Source organism: Neovison vison, chromosome 11, assembly GCF_020171115.1.
Source record: "Neovison vison isolate M4711 chromosome 11, ASM_NN_V1, whole genome shotgun sequence".
NCBI classification, from domain to species: domain Eukaryota; kingdom Metazoa; phylum Chordata; class Mammalia; order Carnivora; family Mustelidae; genus Neogale; species Neogale vison.
Window position 1 is genome coordinate 23,688,863 of NC_058101.1, and position 18,785 is coordinate 23,707,647.

At 35.3% G+C, this 18,785-nt stretch overlaps 1 protein-coding gene across 4 annotated transcripts in view; it reads right to left on the reverse strand.

Moving 5' to 3' along the window:
- Positions 1-18,785, reverse strand: part of EXOC1 (exocyst complex component 1) — a 61,619-nt gene that overhangs the window by 14,759 nt on the left and 28,075 nt on the right. For 2 of the 4 annotated variants that reach the window (XM_044226209.1, XM_044226208.1), the window contains 7 exons: positions 16,996-17,145; positions 10,333-10,438; positions 5,574-5,618; positions 4,152-4,315; positions 3,472-3,579; positions 2,220-2,296; positions 1,461-1,689 (listed from right to left, as the gene is read on the reverse strand). In XM_044226209.1, the coding sequence (XP_044082144.1) occupies positions 1,461-1,689; positions 2,220-2,296; positions 3,472-3,579; positions 4,152-4,315; positions 5,574-5,618; positions 10,333-10,438; positions 16,996-17,145 (879 nt within the window). The remainder of the gene's footprint in view (positions 1-1,460; positions 1,690-2,219; positions 2,297-3,471; positions 3,580-4,151; positions 4,316-5,573; positions 5,619-10,332; positions 10,439-16,995; positions 17,146-18,785) is intronic. The other 2 variants (XM_044226211.1, XM_044226210.1) reach the window with 1 other exon arrangement.

The following is an 18,785-nucleotide window of genomic DNA, read 5'->3' on the forward strand; positions in this document are numbered from 1 at the left end:
CTGTGTCACCTGGGACTCATTATCTCAGCCGTTGGCAGCTCTTCCTTTGCCCTTTGCTCCCAGCTAGCAGTCAGACCCTCTAGGTTTAGCATCACTGCTGGAGAAGGTAGGAGAGGCAAGAGGTCTGAAGTGGTCAAATTCTATAATATTTCAAATGTCAAGTGAAGTCATGTGGTAAGAAAAGAGGATTAACAAGCCTATTGAGGTGACATTTAAGTTTCTATAATGAACAGAGATTGCCTTTATATTTTAAAAAGTCAATAAATACTGTTTTTCAAAAGTACAAAAGTGATGTGGATTTTAACTGCCCTTAATATTTTTATCTCCTATTGTTTTATGGATATTCAAGAGCTGGATATGACTCAGAGGTTACACAGTAGAAATATTCAAATGATAGACACCCACTTCTACATACTAACTACATTAATAAAATTAAGCTTTTATTTTAGAACCTGGCCCAGACCAATTCATACCTACAAGCTTACCAAAACCTAGACAAAATAAAATTATTAATGATTTTTCTTTCCAAGAGAACATAACGATTGCTGGAAGTTATTATAAGAACAATGTATTCTCTATTTTTTTTAAGGCATTAAAAAAAAACTTTTAAAAAATTTTTTATTAACATATAATGTATTATTAGTCCCAGGGGTACAAGTTAAGGCATTTTTTTAAAGGTTTATTTATTTATCTTGGTGGGGGAGGGCAAATGGGGAGGGAGAGGGACAAACAGGCTTGCACTGAGCACAGAGCCCAATGTGGAGCTCCATCTCAGGTCCCTGGGATCATTACTTGAGCAAAAACCAAGAGCTGGACACTTAACTGACTTTGTCACTCAGGTGCCCCAAAGAACAATGTATTCTTAAAATAAAACAATATGATTATTAATTAAAGCTATCAAACTAATAAACCTAATTAAATAATTTAAAGAATCAATTAAAATGATCCAATTATTAATTTTCTTATCAGAGCATATTTTAAGAAGGATAACAACAATAAATCCAAATGAGAGTTTCAGTTGTTTCATGTGACCTATGGTCACCAATCAGTTAAATGAGGTTTCAGTTACTTAGTGGCTCTCTCAAGCAGCTGCTGCCTCTATGCCACTTACTCCAGAATTTGCCAAGACTCACACACAGTGGAGAAGGGCAGCTAGCTAGCATAGTAGCATCCCACTAACTCTGTGCCTATGAACTGCAGCCAACACTTTGCTTCAGGGGTTTGAGGGATGTGAACAGTAGACACTCAATGGAAATCTGAAAATCCCTCTCTCTTTTTTAAAAATTATTGTGTTGTGTTAGTCACCATACAGTATATCATTAGTGTCTGAAGTACTGTTCCATGATTCATTGTTTGCATATAAACACCCCGTTCTCTCTTGATTTAAATATATTTACCTATTTTTTGCAATGATTAGAACTTTAAGTTATTTAAAAAAAGAAAGAAAAAAAAAAACTTACAATGCATTTGTCAAAGTTCCTTTTGACAGTCACCAAAACATTTCCCAATGTAGTACTCAGAAAGGAAGCAGGGTCCACATTCTGTGCGGTCCACACGTGATGGCTCATTTTGACAAGCATGTAGAGGGAGTTAAAGCTATCAATTTTGTCTCCTAATGCAATCAGGTTGTTCAGTTCTGGCTCAATGCAGCGAAATATTTTAATCATCATCTGACGGATCATATCTTTCCTGTTCAGGAAACAAACAAAATATGGGAATTGATTATAGAGGTTTCATATCTTGATCTTTAACTCTAATCCACTGCAGATATACAAAATGACTAAAATTTCACATTTCAACGAAAAACGTCCAGATAGGATGAACTAATTATTCTACGGCAGTTTCCAACATAAAAATATTTTTTGAAGTTAAGTTTTATTACTCAAAATATAACTTCATGTCATTTGTAAAGCTGGATCCTGAAATGTGCTTTGTAATTTCTGAGAAATACCCTACAATTCAAATGCTACTTCTTACCAGCAAACACTAAACGGATTGTACTTTTTTGTGATTACGAGCCAAAAAGAGCTGAAGAGTCAGACAACAGGACTAATTTTAACTGAGTAAGACGTTTGAGAAGACACTGGGCACACACGTCAGTGCTCTGAGGGCTGTCACATCACCAGAATCATCTGGCTCCTCACCGACCAGCACCCCTTGAGGTTCAATTTTTAGTGTCCCCCTCCCCAGATAAACAACAGATATTAACAAACACATACTCAGATGAGACAGGCGGTGGCACACCAGCATTATGTTGCCGGGATAATGTTCCTCCATCTAGGTCCTCTGCTTCAGTCTGCAAAAATTATTCGGGTACTTTACATAATAAAAGACCAACAATTTGACTAGTTTATATAGCAAAAGCCTGCTCAGTCCTAAAATTCCTAGGAGAGAATACATTATGAAAAATAATGATTTTTAAAGGTAGTACTATTGATAAAACTATATAACTTAGTATGTTGTTTAAGAATGGTTAGAAAATGTTTTGTTCTTAGATTTTATCTGAGAATTACTGTGGGCTGAGAAGATGTGCCTGTGTGTATGCATATGAGAGGAAAGCAGGGACAGAGAAGGTACTGGAGGCTCAGAGGGGAAGGGAAGCTCAAAAAAACAGAAACAACTTTAAAGAAAGAATTTTAAAAATTAAAGAATTTCATCAATCGTTTACATAAAACTTTAGCATTTAAAAAATGTTATTAAAAATTCTTAGAGAGGCTAACAAATAAGCAAATTTACTATCAACATCATCTATAAGAACAAATTCATTTTACGAATGCTTTTTATATATTGGTTCTGTATATTAAGACGACCTTACTTTTTTTCAAGTAAGCTTTATGCCCAACATGGGGCTCAAACTCACAGCCCGGAGATCAAGAGACACATGCTCTATCAACTGAGCCAGCGAGCCAACCAAGATGACCTTAATTTAAAAATCACTTTATTTGTATCGTGCTTTTAAGTTTTTCAAAATATTGCAACAGCATCTCATATCATTTTCTTACATTTATGCCACCTGAGAGACATGCTGAACAGTTATTATTCATTGTATAGATAAGGAAAACTGGGGATTAAATAATTGGTTTAAGGTCTCATACCTAGTTAGTAACAAAGGCACAGGAAAGGTTCAGATTTGGGGCCTGTTTCTTTCTTTCTTCTTCTTTTTTTTTGTTAGACCTTGGTATAGGCACTCATATATCTTTCTCCTTTGAAAATTGTATTTTTTCTTGGTGACTACTAAAATGCTAAAATTTCCTTTTGAAGAATATTTTCTACAAAGTAAATTCAGCCAATTCCCTCTTACTAATTTAGAGGCTATTTAGGTCTAAGACAATCTGGAGTATTGTCTTAGACCTAAATATCTGGAGTAGCCAACTATCACTGTTTTCATTATCTTGTGATATGACAAAAATTACTTAGGCTAATTATACTACTGATTATAAATATTAGCCAACCAATAAATGTGAGCCATACCATAGTTCCAGGCATACTTTGATGTTGCTGTAGTTTGAAAAATTTACTTATGAAGTCCTGTTCTGCCAGACACAAGGGCTCTAGTTCACTTAGTACCTGTTCAAAGATCTGAAGAAAACAAAAATGAACTGCACCAAACGCATAAAAACATCTTCTACATTTAATTCACTTTTCAGGAGAGATCATAGATGCTTTACGTATAATCTCAATAGAATCCCAAAAGAAACTATTCCAAGATTGATAGGACAATGCAGAAGTATTAAGGCTTAACAGGGCCAGACACACCTAAAAAAAAAAACCTCAAAATAATTATTCACTTGGAATCTGGAAAGAGGAACACAGAGACAAACTTTTTAAGCTTAATGCATTGCAGAGAACAGTTTAGCTTCATAAAAGCTGTTATTTCCCCTTTACTTTGTAGTTGGCTCAAGAAACTTAAAGATACAAGCTCTTAATGATTTATAATAAATTTTAATAAAGTTGTTATGTCAGTGAATTGATAATACACATTTCAGTTGACATTTGAATAGTAATTTTTTTTTTCAGATTCAGAATTTGAAAGATATGGTTAATTCAGAGAGCCAACATAGCCCAAATCCTGGAACACACTTAAAGCAGTAACAAACTGCTATTAGAAAACAAATGTTCATGTTTAAAACATACTTGTTATATTATTTTACCTTATCAAATTTGGTCCTGTCGGCAACATCGAGATCAGAGGCAGACATGTTTCCCATATCCAACAAAGAAGATGACTGAGATCTGCGATTCCCTGAACTCTGAACGCTGAGTTTATTTAGACTAGAAGTAGATCCAGTTAATTTCCCAGAACTTCCATGAAGACCTAAGAAATAATAAAACTTTGAAAGTTGTGACCTTCATGAATAAAAGACCCATAGTGTGAATGAGGGCTCTCGCCTACTGTCTTCGTATTCAGCGCTCATGTCAGTTATCACACAAGCCGACCACATGGGCTGTGCGGAAGCGTGTCCTGCTCTCTCATTAACATCTGTGTCCTATTCCTAAGCACACTGCAAGGAGCAGCGAAAACTACACAGATTTACAGAATAGGACCAAAAGCGGTCTTAAGGATCGCATGATCTATACCCTACCCAGTACCACCAAAGTTGCCTAGTATTTCTAGGCTAAAGTAGATGAAGATTTCCTTCCTGAGTTACTCAAAAGATATAAATATGGATGAAGGCCAATGACTCCTTGGTGTACTAGCTATGAGGTCTTTTTTATTTTTATTTTTTAATGACTTTTTTTCTTTCTGAAGAAAACGGCCATATCCTAATATTACACGCCTCCACATTAAATGAAAATATTGGGTTGAACCATACAAAGCAGCCAATACGCCATCATTCTTGTCCTACAAAAAGCAGATTACATATGATGCAACTTAACACATTCCTGAATCCAGAAACTGTTTTTTATAGTAAGTGAACTGATTATCTACAGCTCTTTAAAAACTAAACAAATGAAGAGGAAAAAACCACCTGAAAACTTGTTATACTTAAAATACAACTAATATGTAATATATACATCATGAAATGCACAATATGAGACATCTTTGAAGAAAAATGAGAACAATGTGGCTGGACAATATTCTACGTCCATCAAGGAATTAAAGGCTTCCATTTTTACAAGAAAATGTAATATTTTTATTCAGAATTAAATATAAACAATGAATAATTTTTTTTAATCTTCTAAAATATTTCTCAGTTAACCTATATTATTTGCTGATGGTCAGAAGGGACAGATGAAGATATAATAAGGACAATTAAAGATACACCTTAGTTTCATTATGCAAAAATCTGACCATATTTGTAAGAATTTTTATAGTTTCTAAACAAAGCCTGAAAACAGAAGTTTAATGGTTAAGCCTTTTCATAATTTCTGATTACCCACCATATATTTTGGAATTACATTTTTTGAATGTAGCCATACCACTACCATCATGCTGGTTTTCTTCCACCGAACCTGGCAACTCAGAGCAATCAATATTTTTGGATGTAACTTTTTTCAAGACAAAAAACAAATTTCTAGACATTAAACAAACATGCATTGAGAATACCTACTAATACACTAAGCATACTCACTCTCTGTTTCCTGTTTGACAGCACTTTCTTTTCGAGGCAGTGTAGCTGTGATGGATTAGGTTGCAAGCATCAAAGACAAAGACAAGTTAATAAACTGCAATTTGCACAAACCATGCACAAGAGGAAGTTAAAGCTCTAGTTTAAAAGACACATGCAAAGAACCATGAGCATCAAGTAACAAGAGGTGCAACGTATGTTTAGTTGGTCAGCTACTGTTTGACAAATTCTGAGAGAAAAAACTTTACTGGTCTAATGTTTGTTTTTACTCAAATAGGCAAAAATATCTTATTTGTCGGCCCCTCCCCCAACACTTTTAAGTGTTTTTTTTTTTTTTTTTAAGTTTATGGAGCTAGTGCGCTTAAACTTTAAAGATTTTATTTATTTATTTGTCATAGAGACAGAAGCGAGAGCAAGCACAGGCAGACAGAGTGGCAGGCAAAGGCAGAGGGAGAAGCAGGCTCCCCGCCAAACAAGGAGCCCGATGCGGGATTCGATCCCAGGACGCTGGGATCATGACCTGAGTCGAAGGCAGCGCTCAACCAACTGAGCCACCCAGGTGTCCCTTAAACTTTAAAAGACTACATTTGTAAGTTTTGGTTTCTGGGAAAAAAGTGGTTTTAAAATTTTTTAAAGTCATTTTATTTTATTTTATTTTAATCGTAAGTGTACTCTTTCATCCCCAGCCCCTATTTCACCCATCCCCCCACCCACCTGCCCTCTGGGGACCATCAGTTTGTCTTCTATAGTTAAGTGTGTGTTCCTTGATGTGTCTCTCTTTTTTTTTTTCCTTTGCTTGTTCGTTTTGTTTCTTAAATTCCACATACGAGTGAGATCATATGGTCAAGTAAAAATTTAAAAAAGTGGAAATTTATTAGAATGAAGTTGTAGACTTAGATATTAAGCACATCAACATTCTCACTCCCTGAAAAGTCCTGAGAGGAGTCTCCACTGTACTGAATAATGTTATGACCACATCTGATAGAAAATTACATGGCTGGGGTGTTAAAATCATTTCAAAATGTCAACCTGAACTACTTAGTAGCTGGCTTTATGAACACCTAGAATGAAAATTAAATATCAAAATCTAATTATCAGGAGATGGGTGGATGGAGGGCTTAAAGCCAAAGGAAAAGGTTTAATACAGGAATCTGAGTTCTTTGGGGATCATTTGACATTTCTTTTATTCTAAACCTTCTTTCTATATAATATTTATTAGATCAATTGTAGAGATCATCTTGTGAAACATTCTCAACTCAAATTAGAAGTTAATGTGAAAGGCAAAGAAAGAACTTACAGAATGAAAGAGAAAATTAAAGAATATAACTATAACCTAGAAATAATTTAAATACAGAGAACAATGTATCAAACTGTCACCATCCCTACCAAACTTCAAGGCAAAAGCCCAAGTAAAAGCTACTGACTTGTCATACCAGGGGTATGTACATCTTTGCAGCTCTAGCTTTGTGAAGCTTAAGAAGAATGAAACACCAAAGCTAGAGATAGAAGTGGTAAGCAGGGATCGCGCTGGATCAAGTAGTGGGCCAATATGAACAGTACCTCCTAGTGGCCTCAAGGTGTCACTATAATAAGTTCACCAGTTTCAGAGCAAAGCCTGAACTTTATACACCTTTTTTTTTTTGTACCCAATAAGGAATACAGAGTTACTAACAGTGCCAATTAATAATGATTTGGGGCTCATCAAAGCCTATATTATTTATCAGCGACAAGCAATATTCAGGCAACTTTTTTTTTTTTTTTTAAAGTAGGCTCCACACTGGGCATGGAGCCCAACGTGGGGCTTGAACTCATGAACCTGAGATCAAGACCTGAGTTGAGATGGAGGGTTGGATGTCTAACCTACTGAGCCACCTAGGCACCCCTTCAGGTAACCTTTTAAGTATCTTTAAATAATCCCCATTAGACTGTAAACTTCACGAGGTAGGGTCTTTGCTTACTATTGCATTCTCAGTACTTAGCAGTGCTTATTATATAATAATCAGTATTTATTAAATGAATTTTCTAGCCAGCACTGAACTTGGTCTTGTATTCAAGACTCCTTTCGGAATCAACAAGATTCTTAGCTTACTGGAACAACACAGATTGAAAAACTATTAAAATTTTGGAACTATTAAAATTTTAAATACAAGGGAGGCAGTAATTATATAAACGCATATGTTAAGGGCCTAAAATAATATGCATGTGTGTGTTGTGTTATTATAGCTACAGAAAGAAAAAATTGGTGATTTAAAAAATAATTTCTAAATTTCTTTGCCTGACATTTCATTAAGTATATTTGTAGAACACAAGGGGAAAAACTCCACCAAAGTATTATCCTTGGGGAGAAAATTCCATGCCTCTGAGTTTATCAAGGTAAACCTATTAATTAAAAAAGGCAATTATCTACTAAAGACCTTATTACAAAGAAAAGATGTCTGCTGGTATTTCAACATTATTCTAAATGACCTGAGCTAAAGTGATGTTAAAGTTGAGTCAAAGTGGTTCAAAAAGAGAGTATTCCCCTGAATCTCTCTAACAATATTGACTATACATTTCTGACCTTCTATTCTTATTAGCATCTATGACCCCGAATTTTCAAAGCAAGTAAAAAACAAAACAAAATTAGGGGCGCCTGGGTGGCTCAGTGGGTTAAAGCCTCTGCCTTTGGCTCGGGTCATGATCCCAGGGTCCTGGGATTAAGCCCCGCATCAGGCTCTGTGCTCTCTGGGGAGCCTGCTTCACTTCCTCTCTCTCTGCCTGCCTCTCTGCCTACTTGTGATCTCTTTGTCAAATAATTGAATTACTTAAATCTTTAAAAAAAAAAAAACAAAATTAGAATTTATTTATAATTACTTCATTTTGATTCATGGACAAGTTATCTTTCCAAAATTTCAAGTTTCTATTTTAATTATATTATTATTAAAAGTTGATTTAAACACAATTTGAATGAAAAGATATTTTAAAAAATTTCCACTCTATCTTATTTAGAATTTAAATCATCTGTTTTAACTTGTCTTCTGAATTCTGTTTACTATTTAGTTTTTCTTCTCTTGTAGTTGATGTTATCAAGATAACTGAAACCATGATTTTCTGGTGCCATCAACTATCACAAATTACTCTCCTGCTATTATTTTATACATAGAAAGAAATGTGATTTTAATGCTATTTTAAAACTATAAAAGTGCCTTCTAAACTTCTAATTTAAAACTATTTTAAACAAGATAATTTAAGAACTTCCCAGGAGGGATAAAAAGAAAAAAAATTAATTTTCAAGTTAATGCAATGATACCATTAAGATAGTGTTGTACTTGTTTTAAATTACATTTTTGTTATGTCATTTATTTCAATGTGAATCTTAGGCTTGATAAACTATTATGATACTGGGATTAACGGCCTCCTAAGGAGATAATTTTAGAAAGATTTCCTTTTTACCTCCAGTTTTCATATTCTGTTAGAAGAGTTCTCTCAAAATAAAATGGTTCACTAACAAGTGGTGACAAATATACTAAATGAAAACATTAAACATGTAACTGAATTAATATGTTGCTTACTTAAAAAAAAAAGCGTAACATACCCACAGTGAAACATTAACAAGGATATAAACACACTGTTTCAGAACAATTAACCTTTAGGATGAGTTAGCATTTCTGTTTCCAAAAGCCTATGGTCCCAAGATACTTATCAGTATCTTTACCTAAGTGTAACATATGTGTACACAGATTCAAAACATTTCAACAGTCTGGACTAGCATAATCAATATATTAGTGTTGAATTAAAACAACAACAATAACAACAACAACAGTGAATTACTAAATAATTACCCACTAAAGACAGTCTTCTCTGTCCTAAAGGAAAAGAACGGAAAGATGTGCTATCAATTTCAATCCTGTTTCCTGATCACCAGAAGTTGCTTAGGGCATAGGCTCCTTTCAACAAGCAAATGCTAAACTCATTGGTCTAAAGGGAAACTAGGCAGACACACTGAGGAGTACACATTGTAGCCATTTAAGGCCAGGTTTTGACTTGAGTAGGCACAGAACTCCATCCAAAAGGAACTCCAGAGATGGGTACACATGCAAGAGCAGAATGTGGCCTCGGCAAATCACCTTCCTCGCAACTTGAGACTTTCACTGGTTATCTTTTCAAATCACGTTTCTGTCCGCTTAACATACTTTGAAGCAACAAAAAATAACATGCTTGGAAAATATTCCTTTGGAAAAATAAGGTATAATCCCAGGAGAAATTTGGAGGACATTTTTATAGCCCCTGACCGGGGAGGAAACACAAACTTTCTTTTTGATTCAAAATAGCCAGTGAGAAGTAAGAAGCCAGGAATTACTTTCCGTTTCCCTGTAAAGAGCAATGACTTGCCACCAACTGCTACAGAAGGCCTTTTAGGAAGTCAGAAACTCAACTCTCAACTTGTCTCTGAGCCTAATACTTTCTCCACCAGACTGCACTTCATTCTCTGGTCAACTGGTTTTCTTATGAACAGATGCTTTCATTTATGGCATGAATACACAATTGCTGTCAGATTCATTTACTAGAGAATTTTGGTAAAAGCTGTATTTACAGATATAAACATTTGTTCTGTGAAATGACTATAAATCAAACCAACACATTAGACTTACTTTTTCATCAATTCTACAGTATCTTCTTCCACCTTGCTCTAAAATGTCTTAGACTTATTTGTCATAAATAAAACCACTTTTAATAGAATAGAATAGAAAAGAAAACAATGAACTGAGGTGTCTAAGCTTACCAAACTTCTTGCTTTCTTTAGTTGTGCCAGTCATTTTGATCTTTGCAACTTCAAAGAAATCTTTAATTTCTCTCTCATATAGTCGTGATAAATAATCCATGTAATTCTTAAAATAAAAGTAACAGGTACTTCTTATTAATTACATAAATATAACAATTCAGTCCCCCCAAAGCCTTCGTGCTTGCTTTAAATTTTCTGGTCTAAAATCCTGAGGTATTTCATAGGATTAAAAAATTGGCTGTTTTCTGTCTTAAAAAAAAAAAAGACATAAAAACAGCAATTTATAAAAATATAAAATCGAATATAATCACACTTATATTTTCATTTTTATGTATTTTCTTTCATAGATTTCAAATAGAGTTGCAATCCTACTGTATAGCATATTTGGGTCTGAACAATCATGTTTTTCCAGCCTCACACTTTTTAATGACTGTACAGTGTTACGCTTTGTTGATATACCACAATTCAGCAAATCAATTCCCTAGCAGAGGCCACTTAAGTGGTTTCAATGTTTTACTATGATAGACAATGTTACAATAACCTTTTCATCTTTAATGAATTGTTTTCTTGGAATCATTTCCTAAGGATGGAAATACAGGGCCAAAGAAAATGGGAATCTTTGTAACCTCTTCCATATTGCCATGTTGCTATTAAAAACAATCACGCCAACAGTGTCAATGACAACAAAGGGGCACATTCAGTGTCAGTGTCCCCTCCCAACTTAGGGTAGTAAGGCATATCAAATTGGCTATTTTCAATACTCTTTCAAGGGGCGCCTCGGTGGCTCAGTGGGTTGGGCCTCTGCCTTTGGCTCGGGTCATGGTCTCAGGGTTGTAGGATCGAGCCCTGCGTTGGGCTCTCTGCTCAGCAGGGAGCCTGCTTCCCCCTCCTCTCTGCCTACTTGTGATCTCCCTCTCTGTCAAATAAATAAAATCTTTTAAAAAAGTAAAAAAATTTAAAAAATATATTTAAAAAATAATCTTTCAATAAGCTTAGGGTATTTAGATATTCCAAAATAAGTTATTTTCAATAAGAATTTAATTATAACTAGTACATCTTACAGTTTTCACAATTACTTTTTAGAAACAAATTGAATTTATTCTAGCTCAAATGGAAACATCTCATCTATAATTAAGCATACTAACTCATTTCTTCATCATATCTGCTTATTATCACATTAAAATATTTTATGCTCTCAGGAAGGATTCTTCACTAGTGGGAAACCATGCATTTTACCAAGTCCTAAGTTAAATGCCATACACAGTCTGACGAAATGTAAATAAATCCACTGTACTTCGCTATTCTTTTAAATTTATCCTGGGATCTAAGCTTCTGCTTCCTTATTAGTTCAAATTAATATTCACTTTCAAAAAAATTTTTTTAAAGATTTGTCAGACAGGGAGAGAGAGAGTGTAAAAGCAGGGGGATCAGGAGGCAGAGGGAGAAGGAGAAGCAGGCTCCCTGTTGTGGGGCTCAATCCCTAGACCCTGGGATCAGGACCTGAGCTGGAGGCAGACACTTAACTGACTGAACCACCTAGGCGCCCCAATACATGCAGCTTTAGAGCAGGTTTATGTTGCTTTAAACATCAAGTGTACCTTTCAAAGGGTATATATTATATGAATATTTGTATCCTGACTCATAGTTTACCACTGATTTTCTTAGTTCATAGATATTTTCTTTTCATAGATATTTCTTTATAAAATATATTTGGATGAAACATATAGATCTTTGGTTTTTCAATTTGTAGGCCATATATATTTCCCACATAGTCTCTGTAAGAAAACTTAGTCAAGAGGTGCCTGGGTGGCTCAGTGGGTTAAGCCTCTGCCTTTGGCTCAGGTCATGATCTCAGGTCCTGGGATCAAGCCCTACATCGGGCTCACTACTCAGAGGGAGTTGGCTTCCCCTTCTTTCTCTCTGCCTGCCTCTCTGCCTACTTGTGATCTCTGTCAATTAAATAAATAAAATCTTTTTAAAAATATTATCACTGCAAATCAGTGAAGAGTTGACAGACAGAAAATCAGTTTCACATAATTTGTGAAATCTTCATCAGTGGTTTCTACTCAAATCATTCAACATAACAGACTGCATTCCAATACCAGAATTGTCTAAAGTGCACATTACCACCCAAGCAATTTAAACCATGTGAAAACAGCTTCTTCGGTATCTAGAAAAAAGTAACATGAGCAGACTATTGAAAATCACTCCCTTTTCCAATGCAACTTGAATGACTAGATACCTTTTTCCAGCTATGTAACAGAACTCATTGGTGGGCGAGGCCACAGACAGGTGTAACCATCAGTTCATTCATTTACCCAATTCTGAAGAATGTCTCTTAGAAGGAGCTTAGCACCTTGTATATAGCACCTTACATTTAACTATCAAGAGTTTAAATACTGTTGTCTCAGGCAGTCTTTTCAACTTTCCTTGTTTTGACTGTGCAGTCTTACCAAGATCTCTATATTCTACTTTTTCTTTACACACACGGGTAAATTCCACAAATGCAGAACGGGGGTTGAAAGGAGATGTCTGAGTAATCTTCAAGGAAATTAATGGGAGAGGAAAGCTCATTTCCTCCCTAAGCATGGATGGAACATCTCTATTCTTAACTGCCCTACACGAATAATCCAGAGCCATGGATAGAGGCTGTAGTCCTGGGGAGGAAGGAATCTGGGCAGTTGATCTATTTCCCTAAACTCTAATTATGTATACTAAAACTTTGGGCTTTGCTTAGATTAGATTAGAAGCACAGCTGGGCAGTGCCTAGTGATTCTTATCCCTTGAACAGAAAAAGGCTTTTCTCTTTCCTGCCAGAAGCATGTGGGTTAAGGGGAAGGGCTTTTATATTAACAATCTCAATATTTTTGTTTTCATTCTAAGAAACAAAATACGTCCCTCTTTCCAATTCGAGAACATCTTTTAAGGTCATATTGTCCACATAATTAAATTATTACTAATTATTAAAATAACTTATGCCTTACTTAAATTTTTTAGTTTTAAACTCCAAATTCATAAAAACTTAGAAGATTTCACGTTTTCCAGGGTATTTCAGAATTTTAAGTAAACTGCTTTCTGGCAATCCAGTGCAAACAGCATTTTGTTATTATTTCTTACTAAAGAAGTACTGGTCTGTTTCCTTCTTTCTTTCCTTCTTTCATTCCTCTCTTCCTTCTTCCTTTTTAGTCAAATTCCTGTTTTTGATGACTTCAGCAACCAAATTAGATTATGAGGTAAAATACATAGTCTGTCAAAAGTTCAAGCCACAGGATCAAGTAACATTCCTGGGAAATAAGTCAATTTCATTTAAAAAGCTCATTAATATTGTCAATCAAAACTATACTGTGAGCAGAGAATGAGTCCATAAATCATTGCTAGCTTGGCTATCATCTTGTTTCTTTACTTAAATTACATTCATGAATACTGCATTATATATAAAGATAGGGCAATAATACTCACTGAGAACACAATTAGGCAAAAAGCTTATTGATTATTTTACTTATTTGAATATTCACTAAGGGACAAAGCACTTGTTGGCACAAAACTCTTAAGGAGATATAATAATGTTTAATTATTCAAAATATTAATCCTCCTAAAACTTCAAAAGGCAAAGAATTCCAGTACTGTAAATATTTTTCCTTAAGATATCTCCAAATCAGAATTCTGTTGAATGAAAACAAAACAGAACAAAACAAAATATAACACAACAGTAGAGTTGCAGAACACTTAAAAGACTAATTCTGAGGAACAAAAGTAGTCTTAAAAATAACTGACCAGATAAGATATATACATAAATACCTCAGGATACTTATATTCTTTTTGAAAAACATTTTTAAAATTATACTTTAAAATATTACTTATTTTTACCAAGGTTTATGTCCCCTTTCTTATGATCTCAGTTTAGAAGTAAAGGGATCAGATCTTACTTTAAGTGGGCAAAGGCACTTGAAACACATAAAGACTGATATACAAGAATGTCCTTATGCCAAATGTGTTCAAATTGATACACTGATAGGCATGTACGACCTGCTTTTTTTCTTATTATCATAGTTCTCATAAATTTCTACCTAATCCTCTCTGCCTTCTCAGGAAGTATGAACCTAACACTAGAAGAAGTTATAATTATTTCAATAAGTATGAAGATAAAATGGATTCATGTGTAAACATTAGTTTCCTGAGAGAGAATAAGCTTCATTATAAAACACTCTGAAAGAGAGCACCATTTTTTAAATAAAAACGGGAAAAACTCTGGCTAGCAAAACTAGTGAAAAATAAGACGATTTTGCTACCTAAATTCTGTTAGAAAATTTTTTGCCACAAGCATATGGGTTAACGGGAAGGGCTTTTATATTAACAATCTCAATATTTTTGTTTTCATTCTAAGAAACAAAATACGTCCCTCTTTCCAATTCGAGAACATCTTTTAAGGTCATATTGTCCACATAATTAAATTATTACTAATTATTAAAATAACTTATGCCTTACTTAAATTTTTTAGTTTTAAACTCCAAATTCATAAAAACTTAGAAGATTTCACATTTTCCAGGGTATTTCAGAATTTTAAGGAAACTGCTCTTACATCTGATATATAAATACAGCTATTTATATTTTGGAATTAGGTAGCAATTCTTCAGTTCCCAAAGTGACATGGTCAATTTCAATACTAAAAAGGTCATAGCAGAAATGCCAGAAAAGTATTATATCCATGGCTTCCTGCCACAATGGCCTTTTATTAAAGCTAAATCAGATCATGTCATTCTACCGCTCACAACCCACCAAAACCCCTTCCCCTATCTCCTTCACAGTAAAAGCCAAGTCCTTACCGGGGGTACACAGTCCCTTCCAGATCTGCTCCGCCCCACCCCCACTTCACCTCCCCTACCTTCTTTCTAAGGTCCTGTTCCTGGTCCTCTGTGCTCCAACCATAGTGCCTTGCTGCTCCCCCAGTACACAGTACACATGGTCTTGCCATAGGACAGCTGTACTGTGCCTGGAAAGCTTTCCCCAAGAAACTCCCCCTGCTCACCTCTGCTTATTTATTTTTTTTTAAGATTTTATTTTTAAGTAATCTCTACACCCAACATGAGGCTCAAACTCACAACCCTGAGATCAAAGAGTGGAATGTTCTACTGACTGAGCCAGCCAGGCACCCCACACCCTTGCTCATTTTAAAAATCTATGCTCAGATGTTATCTTCTCATGATGCCTTATCTCAAGCTACAGTTTTCCCCCAGTCCTAGCATTCCCTGTTTTATTTTCTCCAGAGCACTCAGCAGTACCTTCTAACCTACCATACAACTGACTTTTTTGTCAGTCTTCCTCCACCAAAACATGCGCTATGAACACACAAGCATTCGCCTATTTCCTTCAGTGCTGTATCTCCAGCACTTACTTAGAACACAACAGGTGCTCGGTAAATTCGTGTATGAATGAATGACTCATCTTCTCCAATTGCTGATGTTGCTGCTGCTGCTCTTCTAGTCTCCAAGTCTAGGAAGTTTGGCATCATCCTGTCCCTTCCATCCCTGGAGTCTCTCTTTTGGTTTCTATTCTCTATTCCTACCACTATCTTCCTGGTTCAGATTTCATTTCATCTGAATTTGCCTCATCTAGTCTTTTCCCATGTATGAGGAATGCTGTTAGGCCTCAAGGCTCATCTTTTTCAACATAATTTCTCGCTGCTCCAGAATATGAAATTTCTGCTTCATGGGCCTCCATCCTCCATTGTCCTGACAAACGGGCGTATTTTCCACCTTTGTCTGCACGTCTTGCTCCTCATCCCCAGAATGCCCTTTCTCTTTTTTCTGGTTTATCTAATCCCATTCATTATTTAAAACTCAATTCAAGGGGCGCCTGGGTGGTTCAGTGGGTTAAAGCCTCTGCCTTCGGCTCGGGTCATGATCCCAGGGTCCTGGGATTGAGCCCCGCATCGGGCTCTCTGTTCAGCGGGGAGCCTGCTTCCTCCTCTCTCTCTGCCTGCTTGTGTTCTCTCTCTGTCAAGTGAATAAATAAAATCTTAAAAAAACAAAACAAAACAAAACAAACTCAATTCAAGTCCAATTTCTGTCCTAAAGTTTTGCCCCATGGCTTTAGAACATGGATTGCTCTTTTCTATAACTGCCATGCATTTAAACTCATTTTCAGTTTGGCACTTAATGTTTTCCCGACTGTTTTAAGTATAATTGTTCTTGTCAGATGTAAGGCTCTTTAGAAGTAGGGGTTGTTTATTAGGGCCCATGGTGCCTGGAATAGTGAAATGCCTGCTTAATAAAGAGGTACTCTGCATTTGCTTCATCAAATGGGTTATCCATTTTTAGAGGGCAAACACCTCACTTATACATCATCTAGTCTCTGGTTTCTATAATGCATATAAAAAAATGCAGGAGGTAAATATTGCATTAAACTAAACTGAATGATGCTTAAGGCCACAGTATGGCCCATTACTACACTAGTAATGAAGTTCGAAATTAAGCTCTTCCTTACCCAAGTAAATAAAATAAATTTCCTGCCTGGTTAATGAGCACTCAGAAATGCAAGTAGTTTCTGCTTTGCTAAGAAAGTACTATAGTACTTCAAATGTTACTTGGGGAACTGAATACATGACATCTTGCTTCTAGAAGACTACGTTCCACATGCAGTGAGTAACTGATATCAAACTCATACCTTTGTTAGTCCCTCATATTTTCCATAATCTGTATTCTTTAGCCACTCCATCAGCTTGGCGTAGCGAAGCAAGTCTCTGTGAAACGGATGATGGTTGGGCAAAGCCAGTTCCACAGAGTGCTGAGCAAGAGTTGAACTCTGATCGTGACCCTAGAGTGAGTAAATAAGTAAATAAATACAATGACAGTAAAAGAAACATATGTTGTAACTGAAAATTCTAAACAGTGACCAAATACAGCCAAAGAAGAGCAAAAGAAGACAGAGGGATTAAAAACTGAGTACTTACTTGTCTTCTTTCATTATCTCATGTAAATCTACTGTATACCATCACCATAAAATAATCATAAACATGCAAGAATGGCACTCTGGGATACATCAACTAACCATTTCATCTTCTAAAGAAGCTGAAAATGAATGTTTTAATCAAGGTTGTCTCTCCCATACTGTATCATTTTACTATTTACTAAGCGAATCAACCTCATGATACAACTGTACTGCGAAAGACATCAAATAGGGAAGTCATTCAAAACAAACTGTCTACATCTATGGTATTTCTACTATTAGAGTTTATAATATTTAAAACAACAGATAAGAACATACAGGATATAAACTTTTAAAACTATGAAGCACTACAGATGATGATATCCTGGGCTTTCCTGGATAATACTTAATAACAGTGTCATTTTAGTTTTTCTGGAATTTGTTAAATAACTACATGAGATTTTATTTTAAAACCTTGACAAGGTTTTTATGTAAATAAACTTATGAGTTATCAGTCAGTCTTAGATGATGCATCCTAACTTTTGTTTTGAAAAATGTAGGCCTGGAAGATTACCTGTTCCAATGACCTTATTTTCTAGAAGAAGTGGAAACTTAAAGGGTTAAGTGATTTGCTCAGGTCACACTGGAGGGAAGAAGTGGAACCTCAGTCATGTGAGTCTCGCTTCCATTTTCTTTTAAAAACATATCTAACAAAATCATTTTAACCAGATTCAAAAACTGCAAATGCTTACTAGTTATTGCTATCTAAAAAACAAACAAACAAACAAACAAACACTAAAAATCTTCCCAGCCATCTCTGGAAACAATCTAGCTCTCTGCTACTTGGTCAATATTTGTCATGAACTCAAAGCCAGTGTCTAAGAGATGAGGAATTGAAAGATTAAAGGAGTACAGTCCCCTTGAAAATATAAATTCCCAAGAATAAGGAAAAGGAAAATGATGGACTAATTTGATGTTCATTCTGACTCAATCTAATTTGCTTAGTTAAAACTTACTTGTTAGCATTTTGTTAAAATGATACAGGGAGTGAGTTTTGGCACTCATTAACTCATTTCCTAGTAAAGTTACTGAAACCTAACTATATATGTATTATACTAGCTGATATAGATTAGCTTATAAGTATCCTGAATTTAAACGCTTTTATTTTTATTTTTAAAAGATTTTATTTATTTATTTATTTATTTATTTATTCAGCATGGGGTAAAGGGCAGAGGGAGAGAGAATCTCAAGCAGACTGTTGTGCTGAGCGAGGAGCCCGATGAGCGGCTTGATTTCATGACCCTCAGATCATGACCTGAGCTGAAATCAAGAGTCAGATGCTAAACCAACTGAGCCATCCAGGTGCCCCTGAATTAAATTCTTTTAAGTTAAAAGAGGTTTCTTTCCTCTATCTAATCTATATGCTTTACTATATAGACAAAGTAAGAACTTGGTGGTTATGGATTTTTTAAGCAATTTAACTACAGAGTATCCAGAAAAAATTCTTAGTTTAAGGCAATGAAGAATTC